Source organism: Hoplias malabaricus, chromosome 6 (assembly GCF_029633855.1).
Source record: "Hoplias malabaricus isolate fHopMal1 chromosome 6, fHopMal1.hap1, whole genome shotgun sequence".
Classification (NCBI taxonomy): Eukaryota; Metazoa; Chordata; class Actinopteri; order Characiformes; family Erythrinidae; genus Hoplias; species Hoplias malabaricus.
Window position 1 is genome coordinate 31,574,926 of NC_089805.1, and position 22,580 is coordinate 31,597,505.

General features: G+C 39.2%; 1 protein-coding gene across 3 annotated transcripts; it reads right to left on the minus strand.

Moving 5' to 3' along the window:
• Positions 1 to 494: 494 nt before the first annotated feature.
• Positions 495 to 21,427, minus strand: pum1 (pumilio RNA-binding family member 1). Of its 3 annotated transcripts, none has more exons than XM_066674559.1 (22): positions 21,291 to 21,427; positions 10,655 to 10,968; positions 10,426 to 10,494; positions 10,237 to 10,339; positions 9,926 to 10,113; positions 9,622 to 9,791; positions 9,284 to 9,527; positions 8,042 to 8,135; positions 7,849 to 7,950; positions 7,359 to 7,501; positions 7,081 to 7,219; positions 6,866 to 6,994; positions 6,440 to 6,730; positions 6,016 to 6,252; positions 5,601 to 5,868; positions 5,022 to 5,151; positions 3,602 to 3,736; positions 3,354 to 3,491; positions 3,032 to 3,157; positions 2,702 to 2,823; positions 2,376 to 2,568; positions 495 to 2,184 (listed from the first exon to the last, which is right to left on the minus strand). In XM_066674559.1, the coding sequence occupies exons 2-22, from the start codon at positions 10,955 to 10,957 to the stop codon at positions 2,053 to 2,055; spliced, it is 3,456 nt and encodes a 1,151-aa protein (XP_066530656.1). In that variant the 5' UTR covers positions 10,958 to 10,968; positions 21,291 to 21,427; the 3' UTR covers positions 495 to 2,052. The 3 variants fall into 3 exon arrangements, with proteins under 3 accessions (XP_066530656.1, XP_066530655.1, XP_066530654.1); XM_066674558.1 differs by lacking the exon at positions 21,291 to 21,427 and adding an exon at positions 21,004 to 21,149 and having other exon boundaries at positions 10,237 to 10,342; XM_066674557.1 differs by having other exon boundaries at positions 496 to 2,184; positions 10,237 to 10,342.
• Positions 21,428 to 22,580: the final 1,153 nt, after the last annotated feature.

Genomic DNA, 22,580 nt, shown 5'->3' on the forward strand with positions numbered 1-22,580 from the left:
CTCCTTTTTTTCCCCCTCTACTGCTCATTCACCAGCTCAGCAGGACAGCTTTGGAGCACTGGTGTACAGATCTACAGTACACTGCCTGCGGCCTCATGTCAATGACCACAGTACATCTTTGCTAGTACCTGATGTTGTAACACTACCTGTCGTGTACTGATTAGTTCAAGGTATGAGCACAGCATGTAAAATTTCACATTATTTTTACATCATGAAATCCACTTCACTTACAGCCCTTCTATTCATGGGATAATTTAAGCTGGTAAGAGCAGTGACTGTAGAATTTAGAAAAATAAATTGATTTCTTCTAATTTTGTCTATAATGTGTAATCAGCATCTTCTGATTGACTGCCTTTGTAATGGGTTTTGTGATATCACAAAATATTTGCACTGTGATGTGTATTCAACACTATTGGATTGGGAGAATCAACACTAGGTTTCCAAATTTTAATGTTTAAATGTTGTATGAAACCTACAGTTAAATAAGGTATTAACAGACACAGGTAGCATAATAAACATTAAAGAACATCACCAGAAATCTTTTAGCCCTTTCTTCCCACCCATCCCCGGGGAAATTTAAATATTCCAAGTGCCCCAAGGACCTGCTGATTTCATGTCACATCACTTTAACCATATGCTAAGTGAATATTTTTTAATAGGGGTAATTGGGGTGGGGGATTAACAGAACACTAGATTAACTAGCATATCTTTTTTTGTTACATTAAAAAATAATAAAAGTAAATAAAAAAATCATTGGCATTGCTCTTTAAAATCTTCAGCACAACCACTAAGAAAAGAGTCAAAGCTTTTTAAATTTTGAGCTTTTTATCCATGTTTTGTTTCAAAATAAAGATCACACATCGTTTAGAGACAATCTACAACTGGAGTTACAAAAAATAGTTGCCCAGGCAGAAAGCACACACAGCATCTGTTAACTATACACATTATGGTTACAAGTGTGCTCGCATAAAGAGATCATAGGAAATATACACAAGGCTGTTTAAATATACACCGCAAAGTGTTCCAAATCAAATGTTACAATCACTTACAAGTAGACAAAAAAAATGGCAAATCTGTACACACCTTGCAACCAGGGCAGTCTATGCATTACGCACATACACAAACGTTTGCTGCTATCTGCCCTGGAGCAAGAGAGGGGTTTATAAAAGACCTTTTAAAAAAAAAAAAAAAAAAAAAAGGGGGGGGGGGGGGGGAGGATGAGCAGATATGGGGAAAAAATGGCTGGTGAATGGCTAAAAGCAGAGTGCCCATATTTGTGTTCTTTGTACATCTATGCCATTTTAATTCATAGGGCTTCAAAACCAACAAAAAAATTTTGATATTACAATTTACAATATACAACAACTCATAACTCAAACAACAACCAAAGAGGTGAGAATTTACACTGAAATGCACAAGATTCTTTTTTTCCCCCGTTGTTTTTTTTTTTTTCCTTCTCATACCAAAAAGGGCTGTAGAAGCGAGTCCACATTTACATTAGCGAAGGTTTACAAATGTACAATTATACAATCAGAAGTATGTATTCACTACTGGGTAGATTATAGGTACAGATTGGACATCAAAAACCAGAAAAAACTACAAAGTTTTATATATATATTTATATATATATGCAAAGTTCTACACCAAGTATGCACTAAATATTTATAGAAGCAAGACCAAAAATGTCTCCCATGCTAAATGTCTGCATCATGTTAGCAAGTGTGTGTTAGCGTGTAATGTGTTTTGACAGAGAGTGTGTTAGAAACGTGTATTAGCAATAAAGTGTTTATATGCGGAAGCCTCCATGATTCAAACTGGGATCAAATTAAATATTCTCATACATACATAACAGAAGAGGAGGACCAAGGTTTAAGTAATAGTGGGAAAGAGACTGGGTGTAAATATGCTAAAAAGAGAAAACAAGAACAAGCTCACAAGGACCTGGAGAGAAGGGGATTCAGCAATACTACGGAAAGGTTTACAGTGATCTCAGACCAACATCTCCTATCTCCACATACACACACACGCTTTAGGGGGATGAACAAGAGGGGTTTACATGATTCCGTTGGGGGGAGCACAGAGTGGGCCCAAGTCAACACCATTCTTCATGTAGTACTTCTCCAGCTTGGCCAGGATGTGCTTCCCATATGTATACTTCCTCAGGGTCGCAATATGAGGCCGTATCTAAGTACAAAGAACATCAAACATCAAACATATATACCACAAAGCACTGTAGGGAATGTCTCTGTCTGCATGCATGCTTCAAAAAACAGGGCCCAAGAGATTTAAACAAAGGCAGGAAAACACAAAGGCAAATATATACACTGCTAGAACAAAAAAAAAAAGCAAACATTTATGTAGGCTAAAATATGCACCTTGTGCATTACGATCTTGCGCTGTGTTGGCTCAGCAACATCGATCATTTTCTGCACAACATAGTTGGCGTACTGGTCCTTCATCATGGTGTATAAGGCACTGTGGGGCCCGTCCGCCATACTGCAAACTTCATCAATCAGCATGGCCCGCTCAGCACGCAGAGAGTGTGTCACACACTTCTCCACCACATTACTGCAAACAAGGAAACCATTTTAAATAAAGAATATTCGAATGATATACTGTCTTTTTCTAGAATGTAATATACATGTTGTGGTATGCAATTACTAATCCAGGATTAGTAAAAGAGATACTACATTATGTATACCTTGCAAACTTGTGCTGGCTGAGTCCTAAAACATTTCCTCGGATCTCTGCCACGATTTTGCTCTTGTCCTCTGCACGGCCATGCTCCAGTACATGCTGAATTACATAGTTTCCATACTGATCCTACAGGCAAAAGAAATTTAAAAATAAATGAATAAATTTCAACTGTGACAGACTGGAAAAATTAATGTAAAACATACATGCACACACACATTTATGTCTTTGATTCAGGATCAGTGCATATCTGTTCTATTCTTATGCAGGTAAAGACCGCCACAATTTAAAAAAGGTTCATTTGAGATTACTGAAAGCACGAGAGCTTGCTTCTTACTTGGACCAGCTGTTCAGTGTGTTGGTGCAATTCCTCCAATATTGGCAAAGTCTGCTCTGGAAGACAGTGTTCCAAAATACGCTGGATCACCCGGCAGCCATAGGGGTGTGTGGACAGAGCAAACACCTGTATAAAACACACACAGTAAATACATAGGAGAACACTCAGAAAACACACACCCCCTTTCATCTACTAGAGCCACTTCAATCACTGTAAAACACATCAAAGGAACCACCCTTTTTCCTCTCTCTCACACACATACAGGTTTATGTAAAAGCTGACATTTATTCTTCATCTGATGGCAGTTGCTACAGTGACTGACCTGTCCTTTGAAGGCATCAATGATGAACTGGAGGGCATGAGGCTGCACACACTCAATGCACTTCTGCACAACGTGGTTCCCATTCTGATCCTTCACACATTTCAGCACGTGGCCATCCAGCTCCCGAACCATCTCACTCTGCACAGACACCCACAGTCAGACTACCTTCTCGCTCCTATATTATTTTATTATATATATAACAATATATATATGTGTATATGCGCATGGTGCTACATGTGCACACTCACAATAACTTGTTGTTCAGAGGGGATAAACTCCAGTGCTTTCTGGATTACCCTGCAGCCATACATCTGCAGGGCCAGAGAGAGCACATGTCCACGGATCCTCTCAGCAAGCGCCAACTTCTGATCCAGACTGCCAAACTATACAAACACACACAGACAGCTTTATTACAGATCTGATGCTACAATTAGTATCACTTGGACTGAACAATATTAGTTCCATTAAAACACACCCATCTCAAATGAACAACTTAAATGCCTGGTAAAAGCTCCAAGCATTATAAATGCTCAATTTGTTTTAAACTTGAAAATTTCAGGTATAAGTGCTGGTTAAAATGTAGCATGCACATTTCATAAAATGCTTTAAAAGACCTACAGCTTCCTTATATAATATGAAAATCTGATGTCATTTGCCAACATTTTCTACAGACAGGTGAAGCTTGAAAATCTGAGACTAAACAGACCAGAGACAAAGGGCGAATCTGATTTTTCCCTCTAACCCATTTTTAGTGTTATCTTGCCCTTTGGAACAGAGTCACAAAGTTTAGTGCTAAAAAAATCTTCTCTTACAAAACAAGACAAGCCTTCAAGAGCCAGATATGTCATCAGAACACAAAAATGCAGCACTTCAGCGATGTTTTGACAGTCTGCAGTGATATCAGAAGTTTTGGACATTAAAGTAGTTCAATTTAGGACATTATGCCTTCAGAATATGGTTTCCATAATAATATATTACACTCCACTCCTAATTCTTGTGATATGAAGCTGAATTCAGCTGCTTGTTTGGCATCGTTTTACCTTAAATTCTGCAGTAGAAACAGGTACTATAATAGTTTGCCATGGTCTTAATTTCCAGTTCTGTAGCTTTATGTGAACCTCCACAGAAATATAACTAAGCATCGCATCAATGCAGACTGCAATGTCTATGATTGGTCAGCAAGCGATTAATGAATTTGGGGGGAAAAACACCCACCCCACACACACACACACAACAAAGCTTTGGCCCTTGAAAGTCCTTGTCACTTAACACAGTCCACTGCTGCATTAACAAAATCAACCTGAAACTCTAATATGGAAGTAAAAAGCAAAATATCAATTCAACAGTGAGCTCTAACCCCAAACCAATGTCAGATTGGGAGTCCATATTTCAGCTTGTTGTCAGGGTAGAAGAAAAAAAGCAAGACAATGATAGTTCTCATTCTGTTACAAAAGCATGGCTTAGACACTGAGTGCCATGTGTTCACTGAGTGGAATACCTTTTGTCTGTTTCTTTCACAAAAAAAAAAAAGTTGGTCAGTGAAAACATTGGGAATCCTTGTCATTTTGTCACTTTACTGGCAACAAGGTTGTAGAACTATGCAATACAGGCATTAAATCTTGCGCCCAACAGACTAGCCCATTTGGGGGAGAGGGAAAAAAGCATCACCTCAAAGAACTTCTGGATGACGTAATTTCCAAACACGTCGACCATGAGTTGGTAGGCAGCCTGTAGAATTTCACTGAAGACCAGTTGACGCTCTGCAGAGCTTGCCCTCTCCAGCTTCAATTGAATAAATCTAAGACACATACATTGAATTTTTCAGCTTTATTCTTCAAAAACCATGATGCTAATATTTCTGTTGGTGGGGTGGGGAGAGCTGGAGGAAGACTTGAATTGGCGGCAATACTACAAAAATGTACCTAAAACCATTCAGTAAATTTTACATTTATAATCTTTTATCTCTCAGAAATACACAGGCTGCTTTAGTTATAGTGCATTTCAGATATATGCAAATGACTCTAGTGAGGTAAATCTGTGCAGGCTAAACAAGTGGACATGTAAACACCCTGAATTATGGCCCGTTTTTGAGCTTGAAATCAAAGGATACACTAAATTAAACATTTACATGCAACATGAAATACATTCCCAAACAATTATGTATTGGACTTTAAAACAGCAATGCAAACATAAAACTTACTGTATAATAATTGATAGTAGCACATGTATGTAAATAAGACTGCCCACCTAGAGCCATGCTGGTCTTGAGAGAACTCCATCACGTGGCCTGCGATCTCACGCAGCTGTAGATTAGGGTAGCGGTTGTTTCGGAAATCCTCAAGCAGACGGCTACGTCCAGACGGCATCACATCTGACATGCCATAGCGTAGCCGTGACGATGGGAAAAGCTGGCTGCTGGGACTAAAGAGGGAGGAGCCAGTGGTTGCACTGCGGTACTTTGCCTCAGCTCCAGGAGCTGCAGAGATAAAACGGCCGCTGCCATTGGTAAGACCACCTGTAAGGAAAAGATTACAAATACTTCATATGAGCCACTTTTATTGACTTACAATATTTTGGGGCAAGTGTTCATAATTTCATAATTTTTTAAATACTGCTTCCTTATTTATATTATTTCATAGCAATTGTGTATGTACAATCTTACCAAGATTGAGACTGGAGGAGGATCCGTGTGTTGAAAGAGAAGGTGGGGGAGTTAGAGAGTGGGAGGGTCCTTGGTTTGGAAGTGGCATGCCAACAGGGCCAGGGGAGGAACTGAAGCCAAGGCCATTGTAGAAGCCTCCATGGCCAATAGGAGTGAGACTGCTGGGAGTTCGCTTGTACAAATCAGAGCTGCCGGTCAAAGAGTCCCGGCGAGAGCCACTGGAGCTAGAGTTAGGCACTGCAGGCATAAATAAAAAGACAGGCCAAAATAAACTCTGTTAATGTAACACCCAAAATAAGAACAGTATAACAAATAGCAAGACCATGTTTGATACCAACTTACATAATATGTATGCCACAGTTAAGTAAAAAATAAAGTTACTTGTTACAATAGTGGTTCAGCATATGGTTTCACTCCTACACACCTGCCGTTCCAAAACCTCCAAGTGTTGCTCCAAGTGTAGCACCAAGGGACGAAGATGGGTTAGCACTGAATCCGAGAGAAGAGCTTCCAGGTTGGGCGGAGCCTTGAGAGAACAGTGAAGAGCTCTGAGAGGAGGAGCTTGGAGAGCCACTCCCATAAAAGGAACTTCCACCCAAAGCACCTCCTCCTTGCTGACCTGGACCCTGCTGGGAATTCAGTGCCCGAAATGCCCCACTGGCTCCGCCACCAAGGCCCGCATTAGCCCCACTTGCTGAAGCAGCTGCTGCAGCCACTGTATATAAGACAAAAGGTATATTGTATAGATTTACACAAAATTGAAGGAGGTAATCATATTTCAAATAATGATAAAATAAGACTAATTGCATAAGGAGAGACCAATGGCTGAGATTAAACGTGAAATGCATACCAGCTGCAGTTGGACTGATGATGACAGAGGCAGGGGCCATGAGTCGGACAGGGCCACTGCGAGCTCCTGTATTCACCACAAGAGCTCCAGTCTGGTCATAGTATGCAGCTGGAGCAAGAACAGGGTAACCTGTGACACATTTACAAAAATCATTACGCTTGGATGCTTAGAGTAGTAAGGAAAATATTAGATTTGAAAATTAGATGAAATCGCACCAGGAACTCCGGCAGCCAGGCCTTGCCCAAATGCCAAGGCTGAGTTCACTGCGGCAGCTGCGACAAGCTGGTCTGTCTGCTGGCCCTGTTGACCTTGACTGGGAGTCAAGGGACGTTGGTTACCTCCAGCACGCATCACCTGAAAGCACAGAATGTATCAAGTAGTAAGTGATTAGTTAACAGGAGAAAAACATGAGTATTGAGAGCTAGTGGCTACATTTTTAGGTTTACTAGAAAGAATAGATTCAATGATTTCCAAAATGCTTGCCACGTCTCACCTGTTGTTGGTTTTGCTGAGTCTGTGCTGCTGGCTGCTGATTGGCAGAATTGGAGGGTGCAGGGGCTTGCTGCTGGAAGAGGTTAGCTGGGTAGACACCCCAGGGAGTCACGCCATAATACTGAGGGGGCATCACTGCCGGACCTGAACATACATGGTCAGATATTAACCCCACAATTATCAAAACTATTCACTAGAAATATATAGAGTGGCATAAATATTTTATAATTATTATATTAACTTTATAATACTGACTAACCTTTTTAAGTTGTTCCTAAATGTATGCGCTGAACATTTATACATTAGTAATGGCAATTTAACCAAAAAGGGCATTTGTTAAAATTTTAAGCCAAACTGTATGAACATTTAAGACAAAGCCCTGAACCCACTATATTTACAACATACTGCATACCAAATGTTCAAAATATAGCAGTATGAATAAAACAATTATCCTGTGTTTCCTGGTTGTGTGGTCCCTAGTGACAACATACCAAGTGTGGCAGCAGCAGCAAGGCCAGCAGCGTAGGGGTCTGTGCCAGGTGGAGCTGCACTGATGATGTAAGGGTTTGGCATGAATGCGGCAGGAGCCAATCCTGAAACAAAGGTCACAGGAATATAGCTAGGAGCTGTCCCAAATTAAGAAATAATGCCAATTATTTATATTGACTTATAGTTAGCACTCACCAATGTGTGGTTGCTGGGCTGCAGCAAGTGCATACTGCTGCTGCTGAGCAGCTGTGAGCTGCTGCATGGCCAGAGCACTGGGCCTCTGAAACAGCTAAAATATAATCAAAATATTAAAGTAATAGACAGCTTATAATAAAAAATATATTTATATACTTTACTGCTCTACTGTATCTCTGCATGCAGAGCTTTACCCAGTGTCCTATACATAATTAATAAGATCAACAGGTTTGTACTTTTTAAAAAAGTACTGACAGAATTACATCAGTACTACAGAGTACCGATTCATGTCAAATCAATCTGTGCCAAATTTCAGTTCAAGTGTGACACAGTCAGGGAGCTGAAGGCAGTCAGTCAATTCTGAGCAAACAGCATGTAGGGTTTGACTGGTGTTATGGAGGTGGCTGAAGCAACTTCTTGACTTGTGTGAAGAAGTTTGAAAGAAGAACTTTCACAGCACTCCATATAAGAAAGATAAAAGAATCTTGTTTATTTTTTATGCATTTTTTTTTTATGCATGTTACAGAATATGTTGAAACAAACTTCTTTATCACTGTGGGGTGAAACATGATTTTCCTTGTTCCTAATACAACACACAATATGATAAGAAAACTGTTGCTATAAGGATAAAGCTACACTCAGTGATAGCATAAGCATGAAGCTGAATGGTCTTAAAGTGACAGTACATCAAAAAAATCCAACATAAATTCAACCGTACATGCAATTTTTTTGTACCCGATCCAAGTCTTTTTATATTGAATATCTGCCGATACCGAGTCCCAATCCGATACCTAGATAGTGCTGTTACAGTGCACACTTCAAGTAAACAAATGTCCACTACGGTGGCCAGCAGTGTCAGATCACAACAACATTTACAAAGCGTGCTACAGATGGAGGGTGTGTGAGCTTGCTGCCTGGAGGAAATGGAGGATCGGACTTAAGATCGACCCCAATAAATCTGATACAGATCAGCTAAAATAATGCTGCGATTGGCCCCAGTAGCGAATTTCAGATCAGATCAGGACATCCCTAGTACATACAGACAAACCTAGTCTATGGTTAAATAATTATATTGTTTGTTAACAATATATATTTACCTGTGCCATTTATTGAAAAATATTATAAAATAACAGTATTTATTTCACACTGCAGCTGTCAAGAAGCTTTTATAGCCCTACACCACTTTGCTCAGCTGGATTAAAAAAATAATAATAATAAAATAAATAATACTTTACAGTTTACCTGCTGAGGGGAGTTGTAGTCAAACAGGCCAACAGTAGCAGCTGTGGAATCAAGGGGCAACTGGCTGCCAGAATAATCAAACTGCAGGGTCTCCATGGAAACTGATTCCATAGGGTCAAGGGTCACATTCTGGGGCTCAACATTTGGGAACTCCTCAGTTGGTTTTGGTCCTGGCCCTCCAGCCATTTCAGCTCCACCCAACTCGACCTCAGGGCCAGCAGGAGGACAGTTACCAGGAGTACGACTGCAACACAAAAGATTAATTTGAAACACTGCCTCTCATACAAGCCTTTATAAACCATTGCCATGTCTGTATAGGACACAGTATCAGCAAATACCTAAAATCCTTTACATCCACATCAAGCCCATTCTGACTGGGCAGTCCATTAGGGTTGTCCATGGGATCAGGTTCTGATTCCTTCAGCTCTTTTCTCTCTGTATCAAAAGTGGTCTTGGGTTTTGGCTCTGCTCTTTTCTCTGAGTCGTCAGCCTCAGTGTCACGTGGGCCCTTCAACACAAAATACGTGTAAAATTATGAACATAGCCACAATGTGCAACGACAGACACGTTAAGGTACTTTTAGAAGTTAGTTATAGTCTGAAAAAGATGCTGGCAACCATAAAGATAAAAACAAACACTCACAAAGGCTCCTTTACGCAGACAAGAGTCAAGTTTCTCAGCAGGGGAAGAACTCAGAACATATTCCACCATGGACACACCCAGTCCACCACTCTCTGAACGAGGAGAAAGCACAGATCCTGCCTCTCCAACACCATGGAAACCCTGACCTGGCCGACGCTGTACCATGATTGGCTGAGACACTGAGTGATCTGGAGAGCAGCCAGAATTGTATGTAATGTAAGATGTGAAATGAACACTTCCCTAAAATATATGCATGTCCAAACACCCACCCACAAATTCTTACACACATTCCCCCTCCACAAACAAATTACCAGAAGCTCCCCAGGCACTGTCTCTCCACTGGTCCAGAAAAATCCCTTTTGGTCCATCTTTCCCTGAATCATCAGTTTCCCAGAACTTCTTGCCTGTGAGGAGCTGCTGTAGGGGCAGCACAATCAAAATCAATCAATCCCCTTCATTTAAAAATGGGCAATGAGTTTAAAAAGACAGCATGTACTAACCTCTCCCATGGCTCTTCCTTCCAGAGCCAGTGCCTGAAAGTCATGGTTCAGCTCATCCATCGACCGCACCTGAGTGACAGAAAAACCAAATATAGTAGACAATTACAGGTTAGTAATATATAATTGATTCCTGTGAAGAGCTGAATACTTCAGTACCCCAAATCACAATTACATTAACTGAGACTGACTACATTTTTATAAAGTGTCTACCCACTACTGTGGTTCTAACCTGGTTGTCTGCGTGGATGTTATCCCCAGTTGGCCAGCGGTGTTTGCCATTGTTGTATCCGGGCTGCTCGCCATGTTGCCGCTGGAAGAAGTAATCCACCATTGCATCATCCTGTGAACGCCCCGCCCCCTGTACAGGGGGAGGGGCTTGCGGAGCAGGGCCAGGTTGAGGGGCGTGGCCCGCGGCACTCAGCACCACAGGCATGCTGGGTATTGGCCTGTCAGGGGGAGGCAGTCTGAAGTGGGGGCTGAACGAATCCTGCCAGAGCACAGCTTTCCTCTTCAACACACACGCTACGCTCATTCCACCAGAGCCTGCAGGACAAAAAAATTATATTTGAAATAAGGAATAATTTAAATAATACATTTTTAAAAAAAAAAAGGGGGTGTGGGGAGACATGTTCGATCTGCACGCCCTTTTTTCTTTTATTACAGAGACCAACAGACAAGTAAAGCTATGAAGACAAAAGATATACCCCTTTTAAACATGGGGCAATGGGCCAGCACTTCCCTATTAGTAAAATGCTCTGTTGTCTATCAAAACAGTAATTAAACAGGAAAAGCTTAAGAATGAACATTGGCCAAAGACGAAAACATTGAGTAAAGACATGAAACATCTACATTGCGTAGAATCATTTCCACTGATGATGCAAACAGCATTAATATTTGCGATTTAAAATTTTATATACTTAAGTAATCTGTCCTAGTATTCATGGCAACATTTACATGAAAGCAAAGATGTGACTTTAATTATCATTGTAAAACAAAAAGGTCAGACCTTTTGCTTTCAGATAATTCTCTAATTCATACTCTGGGCTAAGATTTGCAGTGACAATACAAAAAGGTCAGTGAAGAGTCAAAAGATCCTAAAGATTTAAAAATCTTCAATGTGAAAAGACAAGTCTACATTTTCACCACTAATCAGTAGCCTAAATGCCTCGTTTTTGTGTGTGTGTGTGTGTGTGTGTGGGGGGGGGGGGGGATTCAGTAGGGAAAATAAATTAATAAATAAATGTATAATCTGCACCATGCCCATCATAGAAAGTTAAAACTGTGTTCAAATGGATGAGGAAACAAGCATTTTGAATGACAAAGACCTGGCCTAATTTAAAATCATGCCCTCTCCATACTCTCAACTGTGCTCCTTTGAGATCATCTGCTTAATTGTAACAAAACACAAAATGAGACATTTGTGCTAAACATGAGAAAATATTCAATTGCATTTCTTATGAAGTATATTACTACTTAAATCTGAATATGTAAAACTTAATACTTAAACATTTATCAAGACTAGCATATCAGTTTTAAAAAGTCTGACACTTAAATGACTGCTACTTTGTAGTTAGGTGTTTATTTATTTATTTTATTATTATTATTTTTTAAAACATTTTAAAGCAATCTTGGATAACAAAAACTGGAGATTACATGACAAAGCTGCATTCAAACAGATTTTCATTTACCACTAAAATATAATTGTCTCTCAATTTGTACATTATGATTGCTTTTCTTTGTCCTATTTTATCTGTTTCACATTACTTGGAAAAGTCTCAACTGCATCACCAAACATGCAACAAAAATAAACAACTTTGCTGTTCCAGCTTAAAAAAAAAAAAAAAGGTTCCCCCCACCCCCCACTGTTTGAATTACCACAGAAACTCATGTGTAACTAGTATTGTTTAATTGTATAGTTCTTTGCAGTAATGCAGCTAGCCCACTCTCGAATCGAGGTATTCCACCATAAGTAATCTGAAACATCAAAAATAAGTCAATATTATACACATATGGAGTTGGAAAAGAGCAGTACCCTGATCTTAGTTCATGCTTTTCAGGGTCTGGAGTTCTCTCTGTTGTCTTAAAAAAATTTATATATATATATATATAAAATCCAGATGCTGTTCTGCCATAAGCAGACACAGAAAGTCTAGCATTCCAGAACAACATACTTTTTTTTTTTTTTTAAACCCCATTTACAGACATTGGGATTTCGAAAAAACACATTAGACTGGTTTCAAGTACGCCATCGTTTCTCAAAGTGGGGCACTTGGGTATTGCAGGTGGAGTGCAAGGAATCTAAAGAAATGAGCATTTCTTTATTAATGAGCCTGTCTGTTTTGCCTATAAAGCTTACTCAGTAAAAAGCACCCACTCACAATGGATTCATTAATAGCCCTTAAACATAAAAGAGCATTAGATGGGACCCAAGAACAACGTAGCTTGGCTGGAACCAAAATATGCTTTTATTCTCAAACTTTTATTTGAAAATGTGCCACTGAGATTAACACGTTTTGGCTAAGAGTCAGCCTTCATTAAGGCATCTATTCAAATATAAAGCTGCTCCCATCATAGAAGTTTACTGGCCTCCGACTAGTAACAAGAGCACAACAGATGATAATGTAGGATTATTACAGTAACTTGTATGTATGTGTGCGTGTATATATATATATATATATATATATATATATATATATATATATATATATATATATATACACACACACACTGTTTCTGTAGTGTAGTATGTAAATTTCCATAGTGTGTTGCTGCTTAGGACACAGCCTCTCATTAATGTTAATTAAACGATGTTCCACAACATTATAAATGCAGTATTTTACTGCCTTATCTACATAGTAATCAGCTTATAGCCATCTAATATGGGGTGGGCTAAAGACAGCTATGTCCCCCACCAATACAACCTTGCACCTGCCTATACTCATTTTTGCACAGATTGAAAAGTGAGAAACTGAAGCACAGTTTAATTAGGCCAATTTTCTCTATTTTTGAACATTGGTGTTATAATGTTAAGCTAATGATTTAGAGATAGAAGTTGAAATAATGTTTATGCTTTCTAATTGTGTTCTGCTTGTAAGCAGCTTCTAATTTCTAAATCCATGGGAAAAAGCACCCACCCCACACTTAACAGTTTGGATGAGGTCAAACAAATTATTATTATTATTTGTTTATTTATTTTTGAAAATTCTTGTAACACTGTTGAAACTATAAGCAATCAATATAAAACATAGCATGCAGTCAGAGAGTCTGATATCTACTGTGCATTAATCAGGCCACACCGTCTGTGTCCACATCCATGCTTCTGTGTATCTGAAATCCCCAAATCTTTCTTGTACTGGTCCTCTGTACTCAAGATTGCTGCATCCGTGACATCATGCCAATATAGCTGGGCATTTTACATGACAGTCCAAAATTCCTTTTTCTGAAACAAAAGGTGGATCTTGGCCTTGTTAAGTTGTGAAAGGCACCAGCCTTTCCCTAGAGTCTCTGGCAATGAGAGACTATTGATATACTAGAAAAAAATATATATATTTACAATATATATATATATAATATATAATATATAATATATACAATATATATAATTACATAACAGTGTACAGACTACACTAAATGAGCCCTGATGCGGAATACAAAGAAACGAGTCTTAGCTTGATTGGTGCAAAAAAAGAAATAATAAAATAAATAAATAAAATAAATAGTTTTTATAGCACAAGAGTGATCCAGTAGCAGTGGAGAGATCCACCAGAAGAAACAAAAGAACACCCTCCAGAGGCCACCACTAAGCTATCTTAATGGATCCTCTATTACAATAGGATTCATTTAATTAAAAAAAATAAATAAAAGAGATCAGGATTTCTCTAACTAAAGCCTAAAGTTGAGGACTCTCCAAAAGGAATCTCCCTCATCTCTGTTCTTAGTGAACAGGCCAGACATTGGGCCTAAAGTCATTTGGCTAAACTGATAAATCATGACTGGTGGAATCTACCACTGGTCAAACTATTTTAATTAGCTTTTGTTGGATACTGCATTATATAGCCAGTTGTTGGCCTTGATTGTCAATTAATTGTTCTAAAATTTAATTTAGTTTATTTATTTAAGTTTTAATACAAAAAAAAAAAAAAAAAAAAAAAAAAAAAAAAAAAAAAAAAAAAAAATCTACCAGTCAATGGGGAGAAGGGAAAAATAAATGCCCACCCCTCACCACTGTCCTTTAAAGACAGCTAGGGATGTCCCAATGTGACCTCAAAGATTAGTATCAGGGAAGTTAACAGTCTACTGATCTGTATCCGCTTTATTGCTCTCGATCTTAAGTCTGACCCTCTGTTTCCTTTAGGGTCTCACATACTCCTTCTCAAGGCGGTTGTGACCAATGTGAATATTCCCTCCAGCACTGGTGTTTCTAATATGTAGCATGCTAATGAAAAGTGCATTAGTACTACCTAAGAAAATGTAAGTATCAAATCAGAACTCTATTGGCAGATAGTCTATATGAAAAAACTTAGATTGGAGCATCACAGTTACAGCATATAGTTGGGCGGTATAACGGTAAGACGGCATTTAAAAAATGTGGCTGTATCTAAAAATACAAAATTACAACGTGTGCTGTGTCAAAATTTGCTGTGCGTTTTTAAATACAAGGCCAGAGTTCATTCATGTGCATTTAACAGAGCCACACGGAGGGGTGCTGTGGGAGCTTACTGAAGCTGAAAACAGACAAAAATACTCAGAAGACCCTTCGCTCTACTTTGTAATAATTTACATACATTTTCATTAACTAAAAAGAATGAAAACATGCCCAACTCTCATTATTTGTTGTGATGTAAACACTGTTTTGAATGTGGATTGTAGAAAATAATACACTATTTATGATGATTGCAATCAGATTAACTGTGATGAGGCAATTGTTATAAATAACAATTGTTATTTGCCCATGTGCAAATGTTTCTTGTGAATCCAAAAGCACAGGTTACAGGAATGTAGTTAGGGCTGGGTGATGTGTTTATTTAAAAAAATATCACAACAAAATTATAAAAAAACAAAAATAATAATAGACTACACATGTATCAATATTGTCACATGCTGGTCTTGTCTGGTTATTTCTTTCCAACCTGTATTTGTATCTTTAACTTAAATTTGTTTTTCACCAGCACACTTTGCATTTACCTTCTACTGTGGTCTGACTTTTTTTTGTCTCAATGGAGCACATATTTCCCCACTTCATGAAAGATTTGCTTTTCTGTAAAAACTCAGTTTGTCTCTTTATAAGCTTTGTTTGTACTTACTAGCACTGCTAATGTTCACTTGCAGCTAACACATTCATATCTGCTTTGTGAAACTTGAAACAATCAAAATGAGAAGTTAGGATTACAGTGGGCATGTCTGTTAGTGTGGGGAGCCAAGCCTTCTAAAGCACAAAAACACTAGTTTCAGTTAGCATCCCAAATACAACTTCAGCAATTAACAAACCTCAGACATTAGCACCAGCTCATGTTGCATCGCAAATATAAAAACATTGACAAGACCCAGCTGGATCCCAACTTACATTGTAGGCCTACAACGATCTACTGCTATATTGTGACTAACAACAACATTAGACTAACACCATATTTGTAATTCCGTTTTAAAAGTTTAATGTCCAAATAAACTAAAATTGTTCTCTTAAAGATGTGTTCGTATGTAAATCCTGGACCAACTGACCTTGTTAGTGCAATTTATCAGAACAAATGAGAATGGTGCCATCTGTACTGTGGTTCAAACAGAAGTTGGCCAAGATGCAGGCTACACAAAATCCACTAACTCAGTTAATACGGGCAATTAATCAATGTAATCTTGCCTGTATTGATATTTTCCTTTCAATTCTGTTAATATGTCCCCTACTCGGTTTGTGTACCGTCCCCTTAAAACCACACATGTAGTCACGTCATTCTGCACTTTCCAATCTGCCACATGAATGTACAATGGAGGAGAACCTAAAGACAGAGGCTAAGTGAGCAACTTGTACCAAAGAAAAATGCTGTGTCTTTTTGGACATGTTTTGACTTCAGTGATGATGACACTGAACATAAAGATGTTTTTGGAACATATAATATTGTAAAATTCAGCATGCTACAAGGAACTGAACATTAATCCAAGTCATGCAGTGCTGGTCTGTGTCTGAACAGCCAGATGGGAATTCAGGTGATTTTAATGCAACTCTGGCCATTGGGAATGATCTCCAGACTATGTACCAAGCATTTTCGTTTTAATTTTAGGACTTTAGGACATGGAAACTGACTGGTCAAAGCATTTCCGTTTTGTAATAAATGTTGAAAAACTAAAAACTTTTTAAACTTCATAATCTTTAAATTTATGAAAAATTAAAATTGTGGAGTTCTTATTACAAATAAAAATAATTCTTGTCTTTTAGTAGTCCCATATTTTTATATTGTTCATGTCGGTATAAAGCTGCATAAATGTGAAATCATGGTAATATTAAACTCATGTCAGTGCTCATCTCCTCTTTGGAGACATGTTTTGCGAGAGACTCTGCAAAGCTGCCGTTCATATTCCTTAAAATCTTTACTACTCTTTATAACAGATCATGTGTAATTAAATCAGATTTGATAACGAAATAATCAGATTTGGGCCACTATAACCTGCTGTGTGAATCTAGCCTATGTTAAGGTCAACTAGTTGAATCCATCTTTTTCATTTCTCTTCACGCCCTGTCAATTGTATCTGTGATTTCAAATTAAAAACCCCTCTTCAGAGGTTTCATTTCACAAAATTTTCAAGCAGCAGTAAAATGAATGTAGCAGAAACACTGGACCAAACAGCAGCTGAGGGCAGTCTTCATGCACTTCCAAATTAATTCTGTAACCACGTAGCAAACCAAAAAAAAACTACTAAAACAGACCCAACAGACTGAACCATCTTTGCTTCCAAAAAACTTTTGAAATGCAAATGTGTGCTTTCATTTTTTGAGGAGCTCTTGGGTATGGACATGATGGATGGTTTCTATTTTAGAACAAGACTGAGGTGCACTTGGCTGTGATTTGAAGAAACAACTACAAAAAAATGATGTAATAACCTATGTAATAGTCCTATAAAATCAGTTATTCACTCGTGCTACACATTTTACCTGGCTTAGTGTGAGAAAGCCACACAACATAAACCTGCAACCATAAGTAAACCAGAGTACAGCATTTTTTTTTTTTTTGGGAAAGTTATTGCAGTCATCTAATAAATTCTGTTTAACACCCTGTGATATTTCTTCACTTGAGAATTGCTTTTACTTAGTTCCACATTGACATATTAAATGTGAAACTTACATGAGTTTGGGTTTCACTTTACACCAGGCTATGTTTATTTAGCTGGCTGGATTTCTGCATATCTTAGTTATTATAAAACTTCACTTTTCCGTTATCTTGTTTAATGCAAGGAATAAGGTGCTAGGACTACTTAAATCGCTAGTAGGATTTTGAATATTTCCACCAGCATACATATCTGACCACATCCATGGGAGTGTCAAGCTAAAAAGCTGCAGAAAGAGCTAGTGGGCCAGGCAAATTACTGTACCTGGACAGTAATTTGCTAGTGGACTCGTTATGAACTTTGAGGTTACAGTCAGTGCGATTCACGGCTTGTTCACCATGACCTAAACCCTCTGTTAATTGCAGGTAACCCATGAAACTGATTATTCATTTATCTATGGCTCTGAAATTGTCCTGGCTGGAACAGACAGCAGCTCTGAAGTGACACAGTCTTGGTTCACATTGAAAATGGTGCAAACTTGGGCCTGGTTCGCTGGATAGCACCAAAGATCTGATAGTCCTCAATGGAACCAATTTAAAAACAAGAGGTCATTTTGTCAAAAAGTGCTTAACCAGGTGATGGGCATAGGAGTAGGAGCCAGAAGGAGATTTATTCCACAACTTAACTGATCAAAGCATACTGAATGTAGGCAAAGGAGTGGAGTTACAACTAAGCCACTTTAAAAGGCCTTAGGGTATTACCTTTTAAATATGTCATTTTGATGAAGAGAGATGAAGTTCTAAGGGTTTAATTGATGGCATTAAAAAGAAAAATAGCATACTATATGGAAATATATTGAAGGAATTTTATTTTAACCATTTGGGCACAGTTTCCCAAAATCATCTTAGTGTGGAAGCTCGTTTTTGCTCATTTTCAAAATTACCTGGTCTGTATTTTGCGATAAATAGGCTATGAAGTGGCACAGAAAGAATGATTGAGGCTTTTACACTGGGAGCTCTACCCTCCTCCCCAACGTCTATTGGACTTTAGTTTGGGGTGACAATTTTTGGCTTATTTGTCTGTTAAAAAAAATAATCAAAGTAAACAAAATGTTTATGCCACCTACTTTAAATTAAGTGTTTTCAGACCAAAGACAAGTAACATTACTTTTTTGGGTCCTAAAATGAGGACAAATTTTGCTTCCTCTAAGCCAGCACAACTCTCAAGTCAAACATGCAACCTATGGTGGGAATGAGACCTGTGCTTGCTTGGAGGCGACACTAATGACACAGTTGTTTACGCTGCCATAGTGATGCCACCGTTGATTGTTCTGCAATCTGAGACACCCGTGTAGTTCTGGATGGGCAGTAGCTCTGAAATTTTGAAGCATTTAACTACTGTTTAAGTGAAACCCAAATTTTATTCTTAAGCCTTGATTTAAAAAATCTCTTAAGAGTGCAAAACTGGAATGAGTAATACACCTGTAATTTAGAGTTTCTTCCTTACAGTAAATTTTAGGGGTTACCTTTATAGACCTCATTTGTAGTATTTTCATCAGATCAAGACTAATAATTTTCTAATCAATAGTCTAATCACACTCAAATACCTACTGGTCCACACACTGGGGCTTAGCATTTATTACTATGGATCAAATATATTCTTACAGAACAAATAGACTGACATATGAAACATCAAACATCAAAGAATAAAGACCAATTTCTATATATGGCCATTAACAGGATAATTAAATTTACATTTACAACAAATTGAGGATTTCCAACAAAATGAACTTCACTATTAAACAGTGGAGGAAAAGTGAGTGTGTTGGCGGGGAAATCACATGTGCCAAAGTTCAATTTCACCGCATTTGACTAACACACTCCACACCACAAAACTCCTTCCTTTGCTGTGAAGTCAAACTTACTTCATACCTAAGGAAATTGTAGGGGTAAAAGGTGAAGACTGATGAGTCACAAACTTCAAAAAACTATCCAGATACTGGTTAGTTTGAGTTAGGTAATGTAAAGCTTAGCTAGGGTGTAACAGTGGCAGTAAGAAATTAAAAACTAAAATAGTATTAGTGAGTCCTTCAGCCCTTTCTCCCTTGTTTTTGACTTTTATTAAAGGACTTGTGTGCAGTGCTGAAAGATTAATTTTTATACAATGAAACTACAAATTTGATGGAGTGCAGTCTCCAAATCCCGATAGCTGCAATTTCTGGCATGACCTACACCAACACACGCTGTCCCATAAATGGGTGAATTTCACCTGATGTAACATGGAGTCTGTGAACTGCCTACCGATCAAAAACCTGTATGTTTCAACACAACCGCAAAGTGCTGTCTGCCACAGTGTTTGCTGTTCAATCATCAAGCCAGTAAAAGCAGATGGGAAAAACTACTCCTATGAAACATACACTATTTTAAACAAAGTAACAACACTGCTAAATAGAAAAGTTGCTTTCACGCATTCAGCCCTACTGGTGTGTCAGGCACTGAGAACCAAACCAGTCTGTGTAATATGTCAGTGTAGTGTGTGATTTACATACAACTCATGAAACTGAATAAACACCTTCAACTCCCAATGCGAACGGGTATCGTTTCTGAAGACGAAGACCGGTGTGTGTTTACACCCTTTGTATGGTAACGAACAACAAAGTTACTAATGCCTCCGTGGCCTAGCGCTCGTGTGTGCACACTTCTGAGTGCAGGCCTGAAGTAAGAGGTAAGAGTTTAGCAAAGCCATTAAAACATTTCAGCCACACACATTACAGAACGAAAAGTACAATCAGGGGCACTCCTACGGGCACATTCACGGTGCTTCCTACGAGAACCACCGGGAAACACCGGCCACTTCACGCACGCCTCCCGGAAGTGGATACCGAAACCACATCGAGGTTAATCCTCACTTTTAGCACGCGTTCAAACTTCCAGTAACAGCACGGGGCTTTGTCTCTGATGTCTCTGAGCTGATCGTTCACACGAGCGAGTGGGTGTCTCCGTGTACGTTAACGTGAACATAATCGTCGCTACTGTTACCGTATAGCTCCAAGCACTAAAGCACGACAGGCTAACGCTCACTTCACCGAGCGATAAATTTGTAGAGTGACGGTAACGCACAAACACAAAGACACGTTAATGTTAACGTTACAGCCTTGTTTACGGCCCCATTCGAGGGGCTATAAACGTTACGGTCTGCTACAGTAACAACACAGCCCCGGCCCTGGCGGTACGCTCCGTGTAACGGCACAAATCAATCCGAGCGGCCACGGAGAACGGAAAGAAGGGTCTCCAGTGATAAATGGTCACCAAAACCGGTAGCTACCTGTGCGACCATGGGCCGGTAAGGCTCTCTTCTCCAGGTCCTCCTCCCGTTAACAAAAGGCCCGAGCCGTTTGGACAGGAAGAGCAGCACAACAGTAGGAAGAGCCGGAGGGAGGAGAACGAGAAGAAGGAGGAGGGAGGGAGGGAGGGAGAGAGAGAGAGACGCTGCCTCCAAACACTGCCTTCAAAACTAACCGGCTATGGGCCCCCCGCTACCACAAATACACGCGCCGAGAGGCGCCTCGGACTCCGAGGAGCTCTGGGCTTCGTGACAAACGCACTACTCACAGGTGGAGGATGCGGATGGTGACGGATTTCAGCCCCGGTTTCGCTGTGTCTCCCTGGCTTTCACACCGACAACATGGCGTCTCGGTCCAAGCAGGCGCTCGCGGGGCATCATGGGAAGAACGAAGCGAGAACGTGTGAGGGGAGGGGAGGGTCGCGCGCTCCTTTGTTGTGTGCGGTAGTTACGGCAGCGCGCGCAGACGGTTTAGGGGGGGCGTGCTAGACGGGGCAGTGTCTGCACAGTTTAAGCAGTATTTCATATAGGGCCTTTCTTACTGTAATCCTTCAGCTGCTCTTAGGAATTAGTGGCAGTCCATATGACTATAATTTACCATTACCATTATGAATAGTGTTAACATTATAAGCAATGCTTCTTTTTAATGACATATGAATGTGTTAAAGAGAACACTGTCTTCAGGTTTCATTACAAGGAGTGAATAATTAGTGGATTAACTGGACTTAGTTTTTGAAAGTGGCACTATTCCGTTTGTGTATCAAAATACATCAATGCATGTTGTGTAACAAACATTTCATAAAGTGCTCTGACACAATATATTTTGCAATATTACAGTACTGTATGGTGACCTGTGATGGATTGCCACACCATCCAGAGTGTATTCCTGCCTTGCGCCCAGTGATTCAGAGTAGGCTTTGGAGCCACCGCTTGTCATTACAGACAATGTCTGAATGAATGAATATTGCTCACCTATTAGGAATATAGCATTGCCATAAAGTGCATTGGCCCCACCCTCTGTATCTTTACCTCAGCTGTGTTTACCCTCCTTTGTTATGACGGTTTCCTCATATCCTAGTGTCTTATGAGACAAACATGCTTAAGTTATAATCCCCAAAGAGGCAATTAGCCTACTATACTCTACAATGACTGGACAACGACACATAAATATAACCCAGGATATACCGGGAACTTACCTGGAGACATATTATTAAAGCCACTGTGATTTATGCAATGCTCATTCTGTTTAACAGTGAAATGTGCCTTTTGTTTAGAAGGAAGCCTGGAAGTGCTATGAGCCTCATCAATATTGTCACATAAAGATGCATCTGAACGTTTAACTCTTCAACTTTACTACAGTTTTAGCTTCATTCACGCCCCACTTCTCCCATTAGAGCAAACATATCGATCCATTGTTATGGTTACATTGGGTAACTGAAGTTATTAGAGATTAAAAGCACCAGTTATTAGTTCCTGGACATTTTTACAAATATACAGCACAATTCAACGTTTTATTTTTCAACCTTTTTAGAGTATCAGCACAGGAAAAATATGATTTC

Bases quoted from the DNA above. Each gene is read 5' to 3' on its own strand.
- pum1 (XM_066674558.1), bottom strand. From the start codon at position 10,957: ATGAGCGTAGCGTGTGTGTTGAAGAGGAAAGCTGTGCTCTGGCAGGAT. The intron at 10,343-10,425 runs GTTAGTACATGC...CTGCCCCTACAG, and splicing joins AAGGAAGAGCCATGGGAGAG to CAGCTCCTCACAGGCAAGAA. The intron at 3,492-3,601 runs GTGAGTGTGCAC...GTGTCTGTGCAG, and splicing joins CCTCTGAACAACAAGTTATT to AGTGAGATGGTTCGGGAGCT.